At 41.2% G+C, this 22,912-nt stretch overlaps 1 protein-coding gene across 6 annotated transcripts in view; it reads left to right on the forward strand.

Annotated features, from left to right (window-relative positions):
* Positions 1-22,912, forward strand: part of ANKS1B (ankyrin repeat and sterile alpha motif domain containing 1B) — a 324,701-nt gene that overhangs the window by 56,735 nt on the left and 245,054 nt on the right. For all 6 annotated transcript variants that reach the window (XM_083462878.1, XM_083462889.1, XM_083462890.1 and 3 more), the window contains one exon: positions 10,588-10,728. In XM_083462878.1, coding sequence (XP_083319004.1) covers positions 10,588-10,728 — 141 coding nt within the window. The remainder of the gene's footprint in view (positions 1-10,587; positions 10,729-22,912) is intronic.

The raw sequence follows: 22,912 nt of genomic DNA on the forward strand, positions 1-22,912 counted from the left end.
CATGCACTCGCACCCCTACTCCCTCTTACCTTTGTCCAGTCCTCCTCATCCTCTGCAACCTCTGGGGAACATCAGGAGAAGCAGCATGGATTGGCATGGCCTGCCAAAAGGCTGCCCCAGTGCAGTGCAGACCCAAGTGGCCTGGGGAAGGCTGCCCAGCCTTCACCAAGTCTCACAGCGCTTAAATGCTAGGATATTGGGTTATTTGTGATATGAAGGGAGAATATAAGCTACAAGGGGATTCCTGGGCTGCCTTATGCAAACCAGTCTGGCTGACTCAGGGAAGAGCAGAGCTGTTAGCATTGCAATAGAGAGCAGTTGAGGGTCAACAACTCCTTGTCCCAGGTGTGACAAGAGACTGGAGAGTTGGAAGGTTGCCAGGGTAGCTGCACTGGGGGAGGGCAAGGGCCTCTGGGAAGAAGAAAGAGGAAGAAAGGCAGAGATCCATATTGGTGAGGGTAAAGAAAGGACTGCTTGCCCTGCTGTGGACTATGCTGTAAGATCTGGGGCCCCTCCATGCAGATGGAAGGTGTAAATAGGCGAATAAACCCTATTTCCTAAAGCACGACAGCCTCTATTGTCTCTTCTTTTCTCAAAAGGGACACAGACCCCTGCGTGGGCACCTGAGATCCCATACACTCTTGCCAAAGCTTGGCAGAGAGAATATTTAATAATGAAGGGAAAATACAAGCTGCAGAGGAATATCTGGGTTAGCCTAGGCCAGGGTTTCCCAAACCTGGGTCTCCAGCTGCTTTTTGGACTACAATCCCCATCATTCCTGACCACTGGTCCTGCTAGCTAGGGATGATGGGAGTTGTAGTCCAATAACAGCTGGAGACTCAAGTTTGGGGAACCCTGGCCTAGGCAAACCAGCTGTCTAGAAAAGTTCAGAGACATTAAGAAACAATGGAGTTCCATTAAGGCCATTGTGAATGTAATAGAACTATCCCTGCCCCTCTGTTCTGAAAGTGGACAGAGACAAGAGAAATAGAGCTGAGTGTCATCAGCTTACTGCTGACAACATACTCCAAACCTCCAGAAAAACCTACCCAACAGTTTCAGGTAGATGTTAAACAGTGTAGGGGATAAGATTGAGCCCTGCAGAACCCCACACTGAAGGTTCCACAGGGCTGAAAAGCATTCCCCAAGCAACACCCTTGGGGAATGACCATCCAAGTAGAACTGGAACCAACATAAAGCGGTGCCACCTACCCCTAGCTCGAACAGTCACTCCAGAAGGACACCATGGTCAACGGTATTGAAAGCCATTGAGAGATCAGGAAGAATTAACAGGGATATGTTTCCCTTGTCTCTGTCTCCACAGAGGTGAGCAAAGCAGTTTCTATGCTAGAACTGAGCCTAAAGCCCGATTGAAATGGATCCAGAAAATGAGTTTCTTCCAAAAGCGCTGGATCTGGTCTGCGACCACTCGCTCCAGAACCTTGCTCAGGAAAGGGAGATTAGCAACTCACTGGTAGTTAGTTAGGTTTTCTGAATCCGAGAAAAGTCATATACAAACTGTTAATATACATAAATACAATACCTTAAGGTGCCCTTGCAAATATTTTAAAGTAGCTGTTGTACTGTATGAGTATTATTGTACTATTAATATCCTTTATTCCAGTAAGAGAAACAAGTGGATTAGAAAAGGACCAGTTGAGGGCAATGAAAATGATTATAGCCCATGTAGAGCTTATAAATGACAAAAGAGATTTTAAAAGCCAAAGATTATTCACTTTTGAAAGGGAAAGATTAAGAAGAGATATGATAGAGGTGGATAATGTAATGAATCTAACATTGCTGCCAAAACAAATTGGTCACTTCTGTTCCTTCTGTTGTATAATACCAGGGGTGCTGAATGAATTTATATGGCTACAGATGTAAAGTGCACAGAAGGAAAGCAATTCTTTCATTCATGTTATTCATCAAGCAGAAATTTTGCTTCAGTTTAATGTCATTGAATCAACAGGAAAAACTTGATCTTTATTGTTTTTCTGTGCATTGCTCCAATTCAGCAGTAAATAGTGTGTTTTCACAGGAAAACACCAGGGGGGGGGGGAGCACTCAGACAAGGACCTTTAAAGCACAGACCTGTGCCTAGAAACACAGCATAAAAGGAAGTCTGGATGAGCACTTAGTTTTTAGTATTTGTTCCAGTTATTTTCAGAGAGCAAGCAGGAGTGTAAGTATACTCTTTGTTTATCAGCATACCAACAAATATGTATATTTAACACAAAGAATGGTATAGAGTCCTGTAAATAATGCAGAAATGTATTAAATTATTTTATTAATAATGATTACATTATTAAAGCTGATGACTCAAGGTAGCTGTTTTACTACAAGAATTTTTTTAAAGTGGCTAGGGGTTTCCTTCTCCTCTCTGCCCCTTCTATTGTGAGTGGAGCCAAAGGCTCATCTGCCATGTTTTGATTGTACATTCAAGCTGTCACAGACAACCTGGAGGCAACAGCTGTGCCCATGTATGCAGCTGAAATATTTAGAGCCTTCTCCTCCTATGTCAAAATATACTAGATGGTGAGATGTGTATTGGCTCCAGTGTTATAAGGTTTTTGTTCGTGTCAGTTTCCGAAGAAGAGTGAGCAACTTGAATTCTATGTTGGAAAAATGGTTCATGGGACCAGAATTGAGTTGTCAGGGTTAGGGCTGTAGTAATTAAGTTGGGATATTGGTCATGGTGGGCCAAGGGATCAGCTGGCAGGCAGCAGTGCTGGTGAGGAGACTCAGATAGCAGACACATTGGGTCAGGAGCTGGAGGCAAGGCTAAGGGTAGCAAACCAGGCCTGCTCCAACACCAGTAAACCTTCTGAAGGCACATATGCCTTTGCAGGGACCTGTTTTTTTATCTGCTTCCTGAAGAACCAGCTTCCAATTAAAGAGGTGTTTTTCACTTTGGCAAAATTGGTAGATTGCCTGATAATCTCTAGGACTAGTGTGAGATACCAGTAATTTTATAGTGTTTTCAGTATCTGTGTTTGGGGGCAAATTGGTAGTCTATCATATCAGCTTTTAAGTAGCAACATAAGAGCCTTGCTAGACCAGACCAAAGGCCTGTCTACTAGCACAGCATCATATCTTCCACAGTGACCAACCCAAAATTTGTGGGAGCTCATAAGCAGACATGATGGGGGGAAATGGCTGTCTTCACTGTTTTCCCACAGAATCCCATCTGCTGGTATTCCACTGAGTACCAGCAACTGATATTCAGAGGCATGTTTCTGCTGATCCTGGATAAAGTATACAGCTATCATGACTAGTAGACATTGATTATCCCCTGTGAATTTATGTAGTTATCTTGTTGTAAACCGCCCTGTGACTTCCAGGTATAGGGAGGTGTATAAGTTGAATTATTATTATTATTATTATTATTATTAAAGGTAAAGGACCCCTGACAGTTAAGTCCAGTTGTGAACGACTCTGGGGTTGTGGCTCTCATCTCGCTTTACTGGCCAAGGGAGCCGACGTTTGTCTGCAGACAGTTTTTCTGGGTCATGTGGCCAGCATGACTTTGCCGCTTCTGGTGAAACCAGAGTGGTGCACGGAAACGCTGTTTACCTTCCTGCCGGACTTGCACTTATCTACTTGCACTTTGACATGCTTTTGAACTGTTAGGTTGGCTGGAGCTTGGACTGAGCAACGGGAGCTCACCCCATTGCGGGGATTCGAACCGCTGACCTTCTGATCGGCAAGCCCTAGGCTCAGTGGTGTAGACCACAGCGCCACCCGCATCCCTACTATTTATTAATAGTTCCCTTTTAAAGCCATCTAGGTTGGTGGCTATCACAACATCTCGTGAAAGCATATTCCACAGTTTAACTGTGCATTGTGCAAAAGAAGTATTTTATTTTGTCTGTCCTGATTCAAGTATTATTTGTGATGGGGAAAAACTTTTCTCTATCCACTTTTTTCATACCATGAATAATTTAATATACCTCTTAATCACCTTAAAGGCACATATTGAGACAATAATTTATCAGTATCATATTTATCATATTTTAAAACTAATTTAAAATATGATACTTTGACAAAATAGCTCATTATCTGTTGTCTTAAAATCTCTTCCTCCCTGTCAGTTTCCATCCTGCCAACTGCCATATGTTGTCTGTTGCAAAGTTCAACCTGTTGTCAAGGGATGATCAGAGGAAATAATGAAAAACAGCTGGTTGTTGTTCTCTTCAAAACTCTTTATCATTTTCTCTATTTCAATAGACTAACTTCCCACTCATGTAGCCCTTTCAGCATGCCAAGATATTGATTTAGAACTTTTTATTTGTTTCTTTAGTTAGTAAGTAGATAATAAAAGCAGTGAGAAATATATGATTCTGGATCTCTTTTATTCATAATTTAAATGGTGTTGAATCAAACACTCTTGAACAGCTGGATATCTACTCCATTTCCAATTATCAATGTACAGAAAGAATAGTGACACTGCTATAAAGTAGTCTAGCAGAGAATGTAATGTTTCTTGGAAAAAATGATACAGTGCAAATAAATGTTCTTTATTTGTGATAACATCCTCAGCCTTTAACTCCAGATAATTAAATGATGGACATGTAGAGCATATTTTCAAAAAATCAGATTTTTTTTAATCTGAGCCATTTTGTAGGGCAAGGACATCTTCATGAAGGAACTGACTGTACCCCCCCAATGCAAATTAGAAGAAAAAAGTTGGCAAGAAGATAATAAAATTGTGACCATTGCCTACTCACTTGCCATATTATTTCTCTCCCTTGTTTAATTTAAGTTTCCTGTTGCAGCATGAAGAATAATGCATTTTCTATACTCTACCACCCACTTATCCACCCTCACTTACACAGTGGAAAGCAAAGAAGGGAAACTGTTTTTGAGCCAATTTGCTTTCATCTAGGTTGTATTTCATATCTACCATTGTTTATATGAATAGAATTCCCAGGGGGTCTGGCTGGTAAAATGAGACAACAACTACATACTTACAAATAATTCAAAAAGAAGAGTTCCGAGGTTCTACTATAGGTATATTTTTGTTTGCTTTGAATTTATGCCTTTTAAAATCTCTGAAAGCCAAAAAGGCCTTTACATGTACAATAATATAGGGCCGTTTGTTGTTGTTGTTGTTGTTGTTGTTGTTGTTGTTGTTGTTGTTGTTGTTGTTGTTGTTGTTGTCGTCTTCCTCTGTTTCCCAGCTTCACAAGAAGACAGCACCTATGTAGAAGAAGCATATATCAGTAGATTAAAGGGAATCCTGAATTTTGCAGAAGTTGGTAACAATTAAAAAGTTCTTTCCAATATGAGCAAAGATCCCCCAAATGAGTACCTGAAGTGTGGGAATGTGTGCAAAGAATGTATCCCTCACTCTGTTTCATAAACATTATTACTCATTCTGATCTTCTCTCAGATGAGGAAGCTGTGAATAAGTTCTTTTTCCATTGAAGTACGTTTACAACAGCAGAGAGAAATAAAGATGACTTTGCTGCTTACAGTTGAGGAAAGCCTGCCCCACCACACAGATTAATAAAGGAGGGGCTCACTTTTCACCTAGCCCTCCTCTCAGCCACAGGTGTGATGAAATAACCAGGAGAAACAGTGCAGTGGCACTTGGGCAGGATGGTGAATGGACATCTTGTCCTTGCTTAGCCAGAGGATGTGATACTGGGTTGGGCTATGGACTAGGCAGCTCCAGGCGCTCCTCCAGGAAACTGATTTTCTAGCTCCATTTTAATCAGGATTTAGGCCCGGTTTGGGCACAGAAACCACTTTGGTTGCCCTCTGTGATGACCTGTTGGGAGAGAGACGGAAAAGTGTCTCTGTTAATTCTCCTTGACCTCTCAGTGACTTTCAATACCATCGACCGTGGTTTACTTCTGGAGCGGCTGCTGGAGATAGGAGTGGGTGACACCGATTTGTGGTGGTTCTAGTCCTACTTTGATGGACATTTCCAGAGAGGGTTCCTTGGGGGGTGTTATTCAGCCCCCTGGAGGCTTCAGCGTGGGGTTCCTCAGGGTCTGATTTTATCCCCTATATTGTTTAACATCTACATGAAGCCGCTGAGTGGACTGGTTAGCTGGGAAGTTGCCTGCTCTTGATGGGGTTGCACTAAGGACTGGATACACATCTTGGGGGTACTTTTGGATCCTTTCCTGTCGCTTGAGACCCAGGTGGCCTTAGTGGTATGAAGTATTTCTGTTCAAGGTAATCCACCAGAATTTGGGTCATGTTCCCAGCTTCCTGATTCTTCTTAGGCCTCTAATTGATTTTTGTGTGTGTGTGTCCATTTCTGTCCAATTGTTCCTCAGGCTTCAGGGCAAGATCCTCTGTGGTAGTAGTGGCAAGTCTTAGTGCTCTGTTTGCAGTTTGAGATATGTATTTTAGTTGATTAGAAAGGTTTTCAAATGGTGCCAAGAAGATGGTACCATCACCCATGAGGGCCTGGCGAAGTCTATCAGTATAGGCACCGAGTCTCTATCAGCCTCCATGACTGCTGCTGCTTTTGCACCTTTTGGAGGATGATTGTTGCTTTTAGACATATTGGTATATGAGGCCTCACCTGAGTCCCCAGATAATGAGTCTTCAATTTGCTCTTGTATGTCAAGATGTGCAGACTTGCTTTTAGAAGCCATAAAATCATCAAATTATTGCCAGTAAGTTTTTTGCTATTTCAAAACCTATGGTTGTCCCTCAGTATGATTTTAGTCCTGTTGTGATTATGCTGTGTTATGTTGCCATTTAGCTTTGCAGCTAGCCATGCCACCCATTATTATTATTATTATTATTATTATTATTATTATTATTATTATTATTTTTAAATTGTGAACAAATGCATTAAAGATCAGAAAAACCTTAACTGCTTTACAGTGTAATTCTAAACATGTATATTTAAAAGTAAGATTTAAAAAACTTATTTCCAGGTAAGTGTGCATCAAACTTCTATTTTAAATAAGGCCAAGCTAGAAGTTCTCCTCCCCCAGCCACACCAACTTTCAGAGAGAGGAAATTTGCAGACTAGTTGGATAGAAGTGGGATTTTAAAAAAAATGTCAAATGGCCACTTTTTTTGATGTGATCATACTGATACGAGAGAAAGATAGGTAAAGGTAAAGGGACCCCTGACCGTTAGGTCCAGTCGTGGCCAACTCTGGGGTTGTGGTGTTCATCTTGCTTTATTGGCCGAGGGAGCCGGCGTACAGCTTCCGCGTCATGTGGCCAACATGACTAAGCCACTTCTGGCGAACCAGAGCAGCACCGTTTACCTTCCCGCCAGAGCGGTACCTATTTATCTACTTGCACTTTGACATGCTTTCGAACTGCTAGGTTGGCAGGAGCAGGGACCAAGCAACAGGAGCTTACCCTGTCACGGGGATTCGAACCGCCGACCTTCTGATCGGCAAGTCCTAGGCTCTGTGGTTTAACCCACAGCGCCACCCACATCCCTGAGAGAAAGATAACCTTTACCAATTTCATACATAATTCCCCCAATAATAATGCCACTGCTTTTATTAAATGAGTGTTTTGCATTCCTTTGGCATAGTCTTTAAAATATCCTCTAAGATTAACTTTTTTAAAAGAAGAAAGATTGGATCTAATTATAAAAGTGTAGATAGATGGTGAATCTGACACACATCTCTAACTATCAGGGACATATAATCTTAATGTGCTTGTTTGTATGAACAATGTACTAAATCCTTCAAACTCCAGATCCGGCAAAGTTCACCCTGCCATTCTAATCATTTGTGCAAGAGTGCTTGTTTCTATGGCAACACATAATGTAGTACCATTTCACTGTCAAAATAATTTGATCAAGTAGCACATTAAGAAATGCATTGAAATTTAATTTACAAATACATAGCAGATAAGCAAGTATTTTTAAAATGCAAAAATACAGTAAAATATACCCAGTGTATTTAAATGAGAAAGATAAATTGTACATTTAATCTTGGTCAGTCATATGGTATCGTATTTATTTAGTCACCTCAAGTTCCTAGGAGGAAAGGTAGGATAGTAATCTTTTCATTCATTCATTCATTCATTCATTCATTCATTCATTCATTTATTCATCATCCATTTCTATTTCTGCCAAAACACTAAAGAGGGCTTAACAGTTTAAAATAATTGTGTATAGCAAATTCAGATTCAAACTGTTACCTAATGAAGAGACCATTTTGGAAAGGAGAACCCAAAATGGCAGTTGATCCCAGCCAAACTGAGAGCGTGAAACTCATTGGCCTGGTTCAAAAGTAATGTTATACCTTGGTTTGTTTAGCTTAACTTGTTTGGGGACAACAAAACCATGGTCTAAAGTTGGTTGTGACTCTCAATTTCTGTTAACTTTGTTGTTGTGTTTGAGCTCTGTATCCTGATTTATCCTAGTTTGTTGTGTCATCCCATTCTTGCCACTTTCCTGGCTACAGAGAGTCAGCTAGAACAAGTTCTGACTCTCATAAAAATGATTGCCCTAAACATAAAATTGTCTTAGACCCCTGATGGTTTTTTTCCAGCATGCATTTGTACATCTCGATATCACCATGAAGGAGATGGTGTCACAGTCTTCCATAAATAATTATTAATTAGGAATTGCAGGGAGATGAGTGCTCAGAGGGCAGCCTAGGAAGTAGATCTGGGCAGATGAGTAAAAGAAACAAAATGGGAGGTGATGTGGTCCAGGCAACCCATCAGAACCATGTTGGCTAGACTTTGTGAAACTAAACTCAAAATGTCATGGGAACAGTATTGAACTCTAACTAAATTAAACATAAGCACACATAAACAAACAAAAAAATCTCTCCATAGTAGTGGTTGAGCTGTCCCTGGCTTAGCATATTCTGGTCAGAGATCTTTGCTGAAATACCTGGAATTATACAACAACCAATGGTGCCTGTGCTTGCTCTTGCCATTTTTTTTATTGTTTCCCCAGACATGCGTGGTAATCTAGTAGCATTTCACTAGGATTTGGAAATTGCCCATCAATGGAAGTCTCAGTTCTTGTTTACCAAGAGGGACTCATTAGTTAAAGTATCAGAAAAGTTGATGCAACAACATTGAGTTCTGTGGGGAGTGGTGCAGACTGACAATTTTGTTGACATCTGGTTTTTCAATATGTATATAGATGAAGGTAAAGATGGTGGGAGACCACCTGAGTATCAGAGCTTTTTGGAAAAGTCCTTTTCCACATTTATCCCAGGGCTTACCCTTCATAGGAAGTAGAATATGCTTGCTGCATCTGGAAATTTTGCTGTAAGCAATTTGAATGGTTTGGAAATTATACACATGACTTCCTCTTCTTTTATCTGCCTTTTGGTGAAATAAAACTAAAGGGAAAAAGGAGAAGTGAAGGAAGAAACTCTCCTTGGTGCTCTCAAATGTCTTTTCCTTCTTCCTCTGCTTGCAAGAGCCTCCTTTTTTCCACTTACCTTATTGCTGACAAACTCTCACACTCCACCCTGGTTGCCTGGATCCACAGCAGCCTTGCAGGGGGAGCAGGGAATTATAGGGACCGTGAGACTGATGGCTATATCTAAGAAGGACATACTATATCAACTGATGCAATTACACATTTGACCTAAAAGCTTCCCCAACTGCCACCTTCTCACTTCCTGCTAAGCCCTTTCTGTGGCAATCTACCCAACTCCTTTTATATCCTTAAAACCCCAAGTTACTGCTATTACATCTCTCTCTGCTTATCAATAAAGCTGAATAATATCCTTCTTGCGGCCACAGCAAGAAAGCCACAGCAGGAAAGAGGAGGACCAGCAAACCTTTATGGGGAGCATCTAAGAATGTGGGAAGGGAGGACAACTTAGCACTGTTTCTTTCCTTAGAAATGTGCTGAGAGGATTTATTGTTAGCAATGACTTGACTTCTTTTTCTGAGTTATTTTTTTATTACCCCTGCAAGCTAGAAACTGGTAACCTTGCTACTAATGTTGAGCTCCTTGAAAAGTGTTGGAGAATATTTATAAATTCAAGAATGGGTGGCATATTGGGTGCCTGTAGACACTTTTGCTCAATTTATACAATGCCAATTTAGTTATGAGGTTATGTCACACAAGTGGCATCAAAATGTAGACGCAAAGTAAAAAAAATGAAGTTTCATCTCAAGCATTGTTTCAAGCTTTCTAAAGATAAGGAAGGACACTGTTGCATAGTTTACTAATAAAATTAACAATAATCTGCTGATAGATTATTAACAAACACTTTGCTAACCAACAAGCACAGAACTAATTGGCTTTAAATCGATTACAATTGTTGATCAATTCTATGTTAGTCACATTTGAAGACTGAGTAAGAACTGTTGAATGCACTTTTCAACATGCCATTTGAAATTTAAGTAGACTGAAAGTGAAAACAATTCCATACTTCACTCTGTGGAACAGGTTACAATATTTTAAAATCTGAATCATCAGAATGAATTCCAAATAATGTTTATGTCACAGTCATGTAAAGTATAACTTCCTGTAGTTCCATTAGAAGATTCATTCATGCTGGCACAGTGTATACAAATTCAGCTGTGGTCTATTTCAGTAGACTTACCGGTATTTATTTATTTCATAAAATATACAATACACTTAATTTTTGAAATGCTACTCTTTCATCTTCAGAAATCATCCTCAACAAACCTGTTACCAACAGAAGAGGATGAAGAAGATGGAGGTGAAAACAGTTGTGGGCCTACAGGTTTGTGGGAAGCACTGACACCTTGTAATGGATGCAGGAATCTTGGCTTTCCTAGTCTTACTCAGGTATTTTATTCAATTCTTTACTTCACAATAAAACATTGGTTGAGTAATATTTTTTCTATTGTACTTTTTAGTGTTTATTTTTATACCTGAATTAAGAAAAAATAAAGGAGTACATTAAAGTACATTATGTCTTAAACATCAGATGACTTGAATGTTCGGGGGGAAAAACATTCAGAACAAATTGATTCTGAAAGTTAACAAATTACAGCTTTTAAAAATACTTAAATACCTTCTTTGTTCCTGAAACAATACTTTAAAGGCAAAAGGAAATCCAGTCAGTGGAATCAGCGTCTTCTCATCCTTGCCAACTGTTTATTGGTTTACAGAATGATACTAATCCTAATCCTAATCTGCAGAGGCAGCCTTGGATGCAAGGCCTCTTTGTTCATCAGATGATTGAGCAAGTGGCAAATGGTTATATATCTCTGACCTCATACTGTGCACCTTAGAGCTCACAAGCTGGGGGGGGGGGCGAACTCTGGAAGTAGGAAACTACGGAGGATATGTACTTTTCACACAAATGGGGCACAAAACAACCCATCTCCAGAACAGTTATAGGAATGTGAGCCCATTGATAACACTCTTCTGCCTAGAACCTTACAGGTTCCTCATCTCAGGACTCCAGACACTGAATGCCAAACTGCACCCCAACCACTAGAGATGCATGGAGAAAGCACTCCACACAGGTAAGTAACAGAAGCGGAAACATGCTGTAATGTATAACTGCTTCAACTGTCTTCTTTCTCCCACCCACCACCTTTGTTTCACGTGAATATGGGATCTTGTCTGAACTGCCATTCTCTCTCTGCTTCTCCCCCCCACAACAGCAGCAAACGGTGTTTCCCACATACAGGGAAACACTCAGTTAAGTTCTGCTTTGGCAGTGATCTGGCACTCAAATCATTGCAATTGTTGGCCAAACACAAGCACTTTTACTTTGCAGAGTCACATCCCAAAGGCATGGAGAGAAACAAACAGCCACTAGTGTTTCCCAGTGCTATGGCAATGGCACCCACCTAAGAGGTGCCAGAATTGAGTTCCTGTGAGTTCCAGTTGAAAAGGCCCTGGTGTTTCCCTGTAACCTCAAAGGGAGATGTATGGACACAGTCACAACAGTCTCTGTCAGTGGGTGAGAGGCTGAGAAATTAGCACTGTCAGAGTACTGAGGCAGCACCATGTCCAAACACTGGCATTGCTACCTGGCCAGGGTCACAGCAAGGTTGGGGCTGTGTGGTTGCACCAGCAGAACCACTGCACCATCCCAGCCTTGTCCAGGTAAACATCAGTGATGCCACTGTCAGTAAGATGGCTCTTCTGAAGCCCCACCACATGCATTGTTATTGCCACTTCCTTGCTTCTCTCACTGCCTCACAAACACCTATGGTATATTCAGTTTCAGGGACTTTGTGCTATAACCACTGACTTTTGCTTGTTGCTTTCTTTTTGTGTCTCCTCTTGCTCTCTACAGGTCAGTTACTGGTACAGAATCCATCTCATACCCCACTTCATTCTGGCCAGGAGGGAAGTGCACCCCATGACCAGCAGCTGTGACAAGGATGTTTATGGCTATTCATCTGTGGGATTGTTAACATGCTAGGCTCCTGTACCATCACAGGCTCTGTGTTGGATAGCAGGTGCACAATGGTGCTGGTGCCAAAAAGGACTCTGTACACACTACTTGGATGTATTTTGAGCTGCTTTCCAAAGAGAAGGAGTCTTGCTGCAGTAACCGGTTGGCAACCCCACCCATGTACTTTTCCCTTTCTAGATCACCATCCCAGATGCTGTTCAGTAAATGCTACTGTTATGGTGTTAGGGAGTAGTAGGTAAGGATTCCATGCACACACCCAACTAGGATCAGGCCTCAGAATGAGACTCGGGGTGTGATATTTATTTGTTTTAATTTTATTGTCAGGCATTCCAAAGGTAAATGGAGCCATATTCTTCCTGGAGGGATCTGAAGAACTATCTCCTGCTTCACAACTAGAGATGGTCAAATCTAATTCTTGGATCCAGCACAGATTCAATTCCTGGAATAGCCAGGCTACCTTCCTGGTGAGGTAATGGCCCTCTGAATATGGGGCATTAAAGTAACAAAGGAAGTGGCTCTGTGCCAAAAAACAAATGGGTGGGCCTTCTTCCCTCAACTCCCTGATAGTTAAAAAGACAAAGCCGGGAGTTCTATGTGTTTCCAGCCAGAAACTGGAAGCAAGGCAGCAGGTTCAGAAGGCAGTCAGAGCCATGCCTGACTTCTGCAGGAATTGAAAGCTGTGGCTATGGAAGAAGCAAGGCCCTCTTGGGGTATTAATGCTGTGAACCCCTCCATCATAAGCTCAGGTTGCGTATATGTGTAAATAAACCATCTATCATAAAGATACCACTGTCTCTCTTGTCCAACATCATGAAGGAAACTGAATGCTGGGTAAGCGCCTGGAACCCCTGGAATCTCACACTGCTCAAAGATTGTGGTGGTGTGTGATACTGGTGTCAGTAGTAGGATTCATGTTTCCTCAGGGAAGACCTGTGAGCAAGGTGTGCCCAAGTCATGATGGAGGGAGGAATAGCAACACTCCTTGAACAGTTTGAGAGAATGGAGCAACAGGGGAGCAAGCAGCTTGACCAAATGAAGAAGTGACAAAGTCAGCAGCAGAGCCAGTGGCTTGATAAAATAGACCAGCTGCAAGCAGAGTGGGTGAGACGCCTCCTTGGAGGTGAGAGCCCTGGCTGATGAGTTCTCCACTCCCTGGGAGCCTGCTGTAGAAGAATGGGTGCAGGAGGAAAGGCCAGTGAAGGAGGAAAGTGCTCCAGAGGAGAGTGAACTGCAAGATGGAGGTGAAGAGATGCTGCTTATGGATCTCTTCATTCCATGTGTGCCAGCGGTGATGCAAGAGGTGTGCATGCATGAGCAAGAAGAAACAGTGCCTGAAGAGATGCCAGAAGAAGTGCAACAGGAGGAATTGGGAGGTGTGTGTGAACAATGCAGAAGGATCAGCAAGCGCCTGAGGGTTGGCAGTAGAGAAAAATGTGTGGGAAAGTTGGAGACGTGTGTGCATGCACCAGAATAGCAGCTGGTGCCTACTGAATTGGACGAGATAAAACCGTCCAATGACATTGTCCCTTGGGTGCCCCAAGATAGCCTTGCAGGGTGGGGAACCAGTCCTTATAATGGGTGCAGCCCTTACCTAGGCCCCAGCAGTGAGGGTCACCCAGGTTCCAATGAGTTTTGGGGGCAAGAGCCACTTAAAGGCCTGCCTGCCTTTGGGCCCATGAAGTGTTTGAGAGATGTTGGGAGTAAGCAGTGAGGGGAATTCCTGACCGCCAACTTGACTGAACTGAGCCAGCTGATCCGGAAGGTGGTGCTTCCAGATCAGGACTTGTGGCAGAACTTTGATTTGAAGTTTGGCACAGGGGATGAAGTGGACTTACCCAGAGGCAGCAAGAGGAAAATAGATGGAGGGGACCTCCAGTGTGTCAGTGGGAAATCTGATCATGCAGTTGTGTCTTAAGGCCCAGTATGCAACCACAGAGACTGGGACTGGATTTTGAGTTTGGAGCCTCTGATCTACAACCAAAGGGAAGACCAAAGACAAATTGAAGAGTTCCACCTGTGATTTGAGCCCCAAAGCAGCTGTCAATCTACTTGAAATGAGAACTTTCTGAAACTCCAAGGCAAAGAACCATGCAAGCAACTGCAAGGGGTGGGGGCTTGTGCTTTTTGGGACTGTTTGCTTCTTTGCTGCAGGGATCCTTCCTGCAAGGTTTGGCATTATGTCTGTGTGTGTGTTTTGAAATGCTGTCAATTTGTGCTTTTTACATGCTTGTGTTTGATAGGAACTTTTATATCATTTGAGGAATCATTCTGATAACTTTGTGAAAGCTGCTTTGTGCTGCAGTGGGACAAGGGAAAGCATGAGCAAGGCCTTTGGGTAATGTATCTGTGGTACTGAGGTTTGCATCCTAGCTTAAACATGCTAGAAATCCATCATCTTTTAGCATGCCAAGGGTGGGGGACTGGGTAAGCTGCAGAACTGTGACTTAAAGCACCTCAGCTCTGCTTCCCTTTTATCACCTGAATCTTGATTGATCTGGGCTTAATGAGGCATGTGATCCTCATTTGTCCTGAGCCTACTCCAGCTGAGGAATCACACACCTCCTCCCAGAGCTAACAAACCCCACCTGGCCAGCTAGAGTGCTGGGCTGTGGGCCCTTGCTTGCTTCAACCTCCTAGAGCATACCTCCCACAGCTCCCTACATCTCAGAGCCCACTTTGTTTGTGGAGATGGGGGGCCCTCTGGTAATGGGTCCTGCTCTTTTGGTTCCTCTGCACTGACCCTCATCCCTTCGCCGTCCTCTGTCGCCCTGTGAGTACTTTATCCATCCTCCCCTTGCCCTGCTGTGTACTAGTTGTGGCTACATCCTCATCCCCATTGTCCTGCCAGGTCATGACAGGTAAGCACCTGGAACCCCTGGAATCCTGCAATGCTTGGAGATTGGGGTGCCATGCAACAATATGTTTTTACCTTCTCTCCTGGGCTGAGAACCCTAGGATAGAGTGGCTGGTCTACCAGTATGGTGGCAGTGTACCCCTGGTCTAGGAGCAAGGTAAGTATTGCACTGCTCTCTTAAGCGTCTTGCCTTCATGCTATATTATGTTGTACAAGGACTACCTCTCCTCAAACGAACCAACCCAGACCCTGCAACCATCATCTGAGTGCTTCCTCCATGAGAAGCCTAGAGTGCGGTTCTATTAGAATGGGCCTTTTCTGTCATGTATCCCCATTTGTGGAATGCTCTCCCCAGGGAGGCTCGCTGGGCACCTTTATTACTTATATTTAGGTACCAGGCAAAAATGTTTCTCTGTAACCAGGCCTTTGGCTAATTAACATTCTATGGTTTTTTAATGTACTTTTGGGAGGGGGGTGTTTAATGATTTCTTTTTCTTTTATTATATATTTTGTCTTTTCATTTTGTATTTTGTATTTTTATGTTGTGAACTGCTCTGTGTTCTTCGGATGAAGTATACAAATTCAGTTAATAATAATAATAATACAGTGGTAAAGGTAAAGGGACCCCTGACAGTTAAGTCCAGGCGCGAACAACTCTGGGGTTGCGGCGCTCATCTCGCTTTACTGGCGAGGGAGCCGACGTTTGTCCGCAGACAGTTTTTCCAGGTCATGTGGCCAGCATGATTAAGCCACTTCTGGTGAAACCAGAGCAGTGCACGGAAACACCGTTTACCTTCCTGCCCGAGCGGTACCTATTTATCTACTTGCACTTTGATGTGATTTTGAACTGCTAGGTTGGCAGATGCTGGGACCGAGCAACAGGAGCTTTTAGCAGATGACTAAAGCCCTTCTTAAGGAGCACTTGACAATCCTTCCCCCAATCAATATTAATTAAAAAGGCACTTTTGGTTCATAGCCTTAGTGGCTTTGTTGTTGATTGGTGGAGAAATAATAAATAAAACAAGCAAAGTATACAGTCTCTCTTATGACACCTTAACCTACAGTAAGGGAGAGATTTTGGCTGGACTGTGAAATGCTAAAATAAAAGGCTAGGCAACAATGAGAAAGAGGATGGGGGAATCAAAATTATTCCTTGGTTGGATGCTTAGGTGATGGAGATGGTAAAAGGTATTTTTTTCCTATGGATTGAAAGATTTGAATTAAACTTAAGTTGTGCTGCACTGGGAAGTTTCCAGACAGCAGATCTTCCAAAGCAAGAGGGTGGAATTCACTCAGCCTATACTGAAGCCAAGCCTTCACTTCCTGGCCCTAGGCAATTTCCTAGAGAGAATGGCAAGAGTATCTGTTTTTCTAGTAGTCTAGTGCAAGAGAGCTGCTTGCATTAGAGCTAGATAATTCTGCCACACTTGTGTGGACTTGCTTTGGTGATGCTTGTGGTGGAACAGCTTTATTAGACAAAAACATAGGAGGAAGAGCTGTAGCTCAGTGGCAGAGCACTTGCTTTGCATGCAGAAGATTCCAGGTTCAATCACCATCCTCTCCAGGTATGGACCGGAGAGACTCCTGTCTGAAATCCGGGAGACCCATTGCCAGTCAGTTTTCATAGGCAGCTTCCTATGTTTCTAAATGCTTGTGATTTTTGTTACAAGACTTTAAAGAATCTACTAGTGAAAAGACACCATTTTATGTTGATTTTTTATTCTAGAGTTTTGTTCGACATCTCAGTTCACTGTAAATCTTCCCCTTATAATTTGTAACAAAGACACTTACAAAAATGTACCTAGTGATTAAGTTAATGACCACATCATGCATAAATGTCATAGCTTTATACCTTCTATACAAAACAGCACAGTTATTATTAAAATTATTATGCAATAACTTTTTGATTTCTGAAAAGTAAGGCCATAGGCAGTTGTCACAGGTGAGCCATGGGCAGTTGCCAAAGAGCATGCCAGAACCACCAAACAAACCAAGAACTGGAGGCAATGAAAAGAACACTAGCAACAATTGCCCAGGCAAAATCCCAGCCAGCGCAGGAAGATTTTATAACCCTTCCTGGTGAGTAAAGCCAATGACCAGCTTGGATGTGTGGAGCCAATTCAGTATTCAGGAATATTTTATTGAATAGGAAAATAGTTTAGTGCATAGAACAATAGATTCTCAGTTCTAGCTACAACAGTTCCTCACAGATATTTCATGCTTAAATTAATGCTAAAATCAAGTAAAATTCAATGCTGGGTTTATCCTACATCGGACTACAGCATTCAGTTCATTTCCTAATGTTAAGCACTGAGAGTTGTAGGAACACTCCTGATCTAACAACTGAAGAGGACAGCAAAATATTTGGGTTGCAAGATTGGAACAAGTGAAGCTGTGTTCATTCTAATTGTCTTAAGCTGCTGGAACAGCAGCACCATACCTCTTTAAGATACATTTTTTGTGAACTGAACAAAATGCCTGTCTTCAAAAGAAACAAATCTCCTGCACCTCCAGAATATATTTGGGTTAGCATACGTATTTGAAAAGTATAGCATTGTATATGTTGCAAATTGTCCATTATGATGACAGTTCCATTTACATGGAATATAAGGAAACTAGGTCATTGACTGATATGTCTGCCATATGTCTGTCAAACTGGCAGGTGCAGATTATTTTTTTACTCATAGGGAATACAGCCAAAGATAAATTTGTTGGTCATTGATTTGATTTAACAGCAGCACACATTTTTGATTGAGTTCTAACAACTTCAAAAAAGGCCAGGTTTGTGAGAATCAAGAAAACTAGATAGTGGATTCCTGGATGTTAACAAATACAAAATAGTGAATTTAATTATTTACTTTATAAGGTATCTTATTGCCTCAGAAACTGTCATTCACCTAATGATTACACATTCATTTTAATAGCAGAATCTTTAAACAAAATCTTTGAAATTGAAACAACCCTGCTTTATATTTTATATCTTCCAGCGAATGAACAGTTATCTGAAACACTTGTTAACTGGGAAATTTTTTGTAACTAAGGAAATAGAATGTTGGGCTCTGGGAGTTCTGTTGCTTTTTCACATACTATAATTAGGAATGCTTACAATATTGTACCAATTCAAATTTGATCCTGGATTTGGGGTTTCAGCGTTACCTGATCTTGTTAGAACAGCAATGATAAGTGAGATATCATCCATTCATCTGTTTCTTTATTTCTGGACTTTGTTCAGACAGTTGAGTATGCATTGGTTGGCATAGTTTTCCTCACCACTTACTGATGTGCATTGCTAAATAACAGCATAAAAAGGAATCGTAATGGGATTGTGTGATTGCATCATGATTCCTTTTTGCTTTGTAGTTTAATCAATACATCTGTGGGCACATCAGTATGGGGAAGGGCTCATACACATGAACTGAAAACTACACCCAACCGCAGTTGTGCAATTAATTTAAAAAAATATCCAAGTTAAACTAGAAGGCAACCAGGATGGAATGGAGGGCAGATTCATACCAGAGAAAAAATGGTTGCATATACAACATACATTTAAAGCACATTGCTTCCATCAAAGAATTCTGGGAATTGCCATTTACTCTAAACAGAGCTACAGTTCCCAGAACTGTTTACAAATTAGGGTTCCCAGGATTATTTGGGGGGTGGGTGGGTGGGTGAGAGTGGGCTTTAAATGTATGGTGTATATGCAGCCAACAATCCCTAGCAAGCCTTAGGGACATTTCCAGTATCTGCCAGATACACATTCTTATGCTTGCTGAATGAAACCTCAATTGCTTAGTATTAAAGAGTTGGGTCTCACTAACATGCTCGCTGTGGTACCAAATTGTCACAGTACTTCCCACATAACTTGGAAAGGTGTTGTTTTGCATGCATATATAGTACAAAACACAGCGATTCCAACAGAAATCTGAAAATAGCATATTTATAAACCCATTGAAATGGAAGATGTGAATATCCCCAAATGGATAAAAGTATTTCCATATGATTCAGAAAGCTGAAATTGCACTTGTAACCAAGAGAACCTGATTATTAGCCGTTTCTGAAAGAATGCATTTGCATATGTCCTTACACAGATAGTTAATGCTAGCTAGGAAATGGAAATTTGGTACATGCACACACAAATCGAAACAAAACAACTTGATTACTTGAAAAGTCTGAAAAGGAGCCCCCCCCAATCCAACTCAAAGCCCAGCATGTAACTTATCATAGAAAGTAATGCCACAGCATTGGATTCCTTTCAGAAATCAAGCATGTCTACCCTGCAGCCCACTTCTAGCTTCTAGCTCTCACAACCTCAGCTCTGGATTCTGTTCTTCTAATTACCAGCTAGTTGACAGAGGGGGCCCCACCCATTTGCCCTCTGGTGCAGAGCCACTTCATTTGTTACCTTACCTTAGGGCATTAGCAATAAGCTGGCCAACTATTCCAAGAATGAGATTCTTGCCAAGGTTTAATAGAAAGCCCCCCGCCCTCACACACTATATTCCAAAAAAGCCTATACCAAATTTAGACTCACAAAGAACTGGATTTTTCCACTGAAGATATGCATCTTCAGGATTCCATAAGCTGTCAGGGGCTCAGTTAGATCATTTTTTTCTGCCACCACCATGTCTACTGTTATTTACTTATTTGCAATTGTCCTCAACATTCCATGATTCCTGGAGAGTAAGGATCATATTCAATTCTTACCAAGCTTTCTTCTCTCTTTTTTGGGGGGGATGTCTTTTAAATTTAGAATTCTACAGAACATATAGAAAATGCAACTTTATATGTGGTTTGCTTTGGGAACTCACAGTTGTACAGGAGTTCTGAGCTTTGGAACTCAGATGAGCAGATTCCTGCTTACCTGGCTCCACACCTTAGCTGTCTGGCACTGTAGAGCACTTGGTACGTCCAAACTAGGAACTAGTTAGCAGGAAGCTGCTCAGCTAGCTCTGGCAATGAGTGGAAGCAGTATTTCAATGGAACTGGCTGGGGAATTGGGGTGAAGGAATATGTGCTTTACATCAGGAATGTCCAACTGTTAAATAAATCACAGACTGTACCAAATGAAGGAAAATGGTTGGCTTAATTTCTTTGGAAAGTAACAATCAATATAAGGAAGCACTAAAATAAATTTCAGGTCTCTTTCACTATGCTGATTTTCCCTCAATCTTCAGCAGGGTATAATCATTGCCTGCTGATTCCTTCAGGGTAGAATACATAGTGCCCTTTTCTGTTGCTCAGTAGCTGCTTGAATGTGTGGGTGGTATACTCTTAAAGACTCCCAAACTTTCAGTTACCTAGCAGTTAGAAATTCTACTGTAAAGTCAAGAATTCACAGTGTACACTTTGAAGTTTATATGGATATTATGGCTTGCCAATATAGTAGTCCATTTTAATCAATTTAAGGGAGAGTACCATGGCTTTCATTCTACTTCAGCATGTTTGCCAGATTTCAGACAAAGGATATGCTGGAAATAATGGAAGAGGTTACTTTTGTACTTAGCTCTCCTGCTGATTGGCTTCTGCATGAGGAGATGCTGCTGTTGGCAGAAACAGCAGATGAGCAAGTAATTCAACAAATGTAATTATCATAATAAATGCAGTAGCTAGCAATTTAACAGGGAAATAAGCTAGTAAGGGTTATCCTAAAATAAATGTAATTTTGTCTCGTATTTCTCTGTGAAACAGGTAGCCCACGTTCTTTTCCTTGTAAAGTACATAAATTAGATCACGTACCACACAGAGAAAATTTCCTTCAATTTGCTTTAAAACTTTTATCATTGAGCAACATAAATGACAACCAATTTTCTCACTTATACCAACAAAAAAGATACTCCAACCAGTGATGTCTTATGACTGTTTTTCAGGATACACAGTAAATTATTTAAGTCATGCAATATGGTATTCATTTTAGAATCCACCCCCCCCCCCAAACCCCCGTTGCCGCTAGCATTCCATCTCCACTGTAGGATATTGTTGGACCAGTAAAGTGGTCTGTGTATTCTAGGTGAGTTCTAATCAGAGATGAGAAGTAAAAATATATATATATCATTGATTCAGAAGTAGTATTGGGTTACTATGGTTGATCAGAGATAAAATTTTGCTTGCTAATTCATCTTGTGCTATGATTTTTTAAATACCTTCAAAATGCTGTCCAGTAATACTTTTAGTTGCACGGGGGGGGGGGGGGCAGGAATCCACTTAGCACACATAGCTCTTTGCTGTTCTTCAGGCTACTGGCTGTGCTTTGCTATATACCTGCTTTTGTTGTTCTGCTTGGCTATTATGTCATTTTATTACTTGGCTTTTATTTATATTGATGGTTATAAAAAGGTTTATTGCGTGCCACCAGAGTCAATGAATTATTTAGAAAAAGGGCTATTAAAGGTTTAAGTAAATAGTGAAACTAGTTTCCCACTAAATATTTTAAAAAATGCTACAGCACTAGGGAGTTCAGCATTGTTTTTCCACCACAACATCTTCTCCTGGGAGCCTTGTTTAAGCACATACGAGCCATGCTGATAAGGTGTGTCAAAGGTCCCATCAAATTCTAACTGTTGGCGATGTGAAAGTAGCTTGACTGTTTGGGGATACACTCAAATCACGCTTCTTCTTTTCAAGGGAGTATGTAAAAGCACTCAATTGTCAGTACTTTTATAGGAAATGAGGTGTGCCCCTTTGCTTACTTAGAACACAGTCTTAATCTCCCAATACTGATGGTAGGGCTGTGTGTTAGGGTGGTGAATGTTGGCACTAGTGGAGAGGTGTGCCTCTGGGTGAGGGGACACTGTGGTAGAAATCTCAAGTATCACATTCTTCCCCAAATGGTGGCCAACAGTCAGCACTGAAATCGGGTGTTTGGTGGTAGGTGTTTACTGCCATAGCCACATTAAATCCACTGGGGCAGCAGCACCAGACTGGAACTGATGTAGCAAAAAATAAGGGGGGGAAATCTCCCTATCCTGATTGGCAGGAGCCGGCAAGGCTTCAAGTGTAGCAGTGAATCCACCACTCCACATCTTCCTGGCCTTGGTTTGGATTGCTCTGCTTCCAAGCATCATTAATATGATTCACCCATGGTTGAAACCCATTTTGCACAGAAAGACTGCTGTGTGGAAGCCATTTAGAACTGTATCTGCATGGAGACTGCTCTATATGGCAAACTTGTTTTCTGCAGTACAGCCCTACAGATTGTTTCCATATGGTCACAAAACATTTTTATCATTTTGAGAAAACAGTGGTGGCAGCTGATCAATATGGTAAACCATATTATGGTATCATATTTCTGAAATACCAAAAATGAAGCTTTTGCCTTTTGCCTTGTCTCTGTGTGTCTAATAATAGCAGATAATAAGCTTCAAAAAAAGTACCATGAAGTATAATCTTATTATCGACTCAAGGTTTATGATGCCCTAACATGATTATTTCTTTTTTCTTTTTTTAAACCGCTAATATGCTAATACTTTAACTGAATATTACTCTTTAATTATTTGCTAAGCTATGCACAGAGCTATTTATTATTTATGTTGCCATAGTAATAGAAATATTTTAATTACATTTTAAAGGAAGGAGACACATTTCTTTTTCTAAAAACATGCAGACTTTATAATGAATTTTATTTTAGTTTTTTTAATTATGTCATTTTCTTAGAAGAAAAAATGATGCATTCCTTGCGATCATGAGAACACTGTTGTGAAAAGCACACAAGGGAGATTCTCAGACAAAGGGCAACCACAAGT

Source organism: Podarcis liolepis, assembly GCF_965112155.1.
Source record: "Podarcis liolepis genome assembly, chromosome: 10".
NCBI lineage: Eukaryota > Metazoa > Chordata > Lepidosauria > Squamata > Lacertidae > Podarcis > Podarcis liolepis.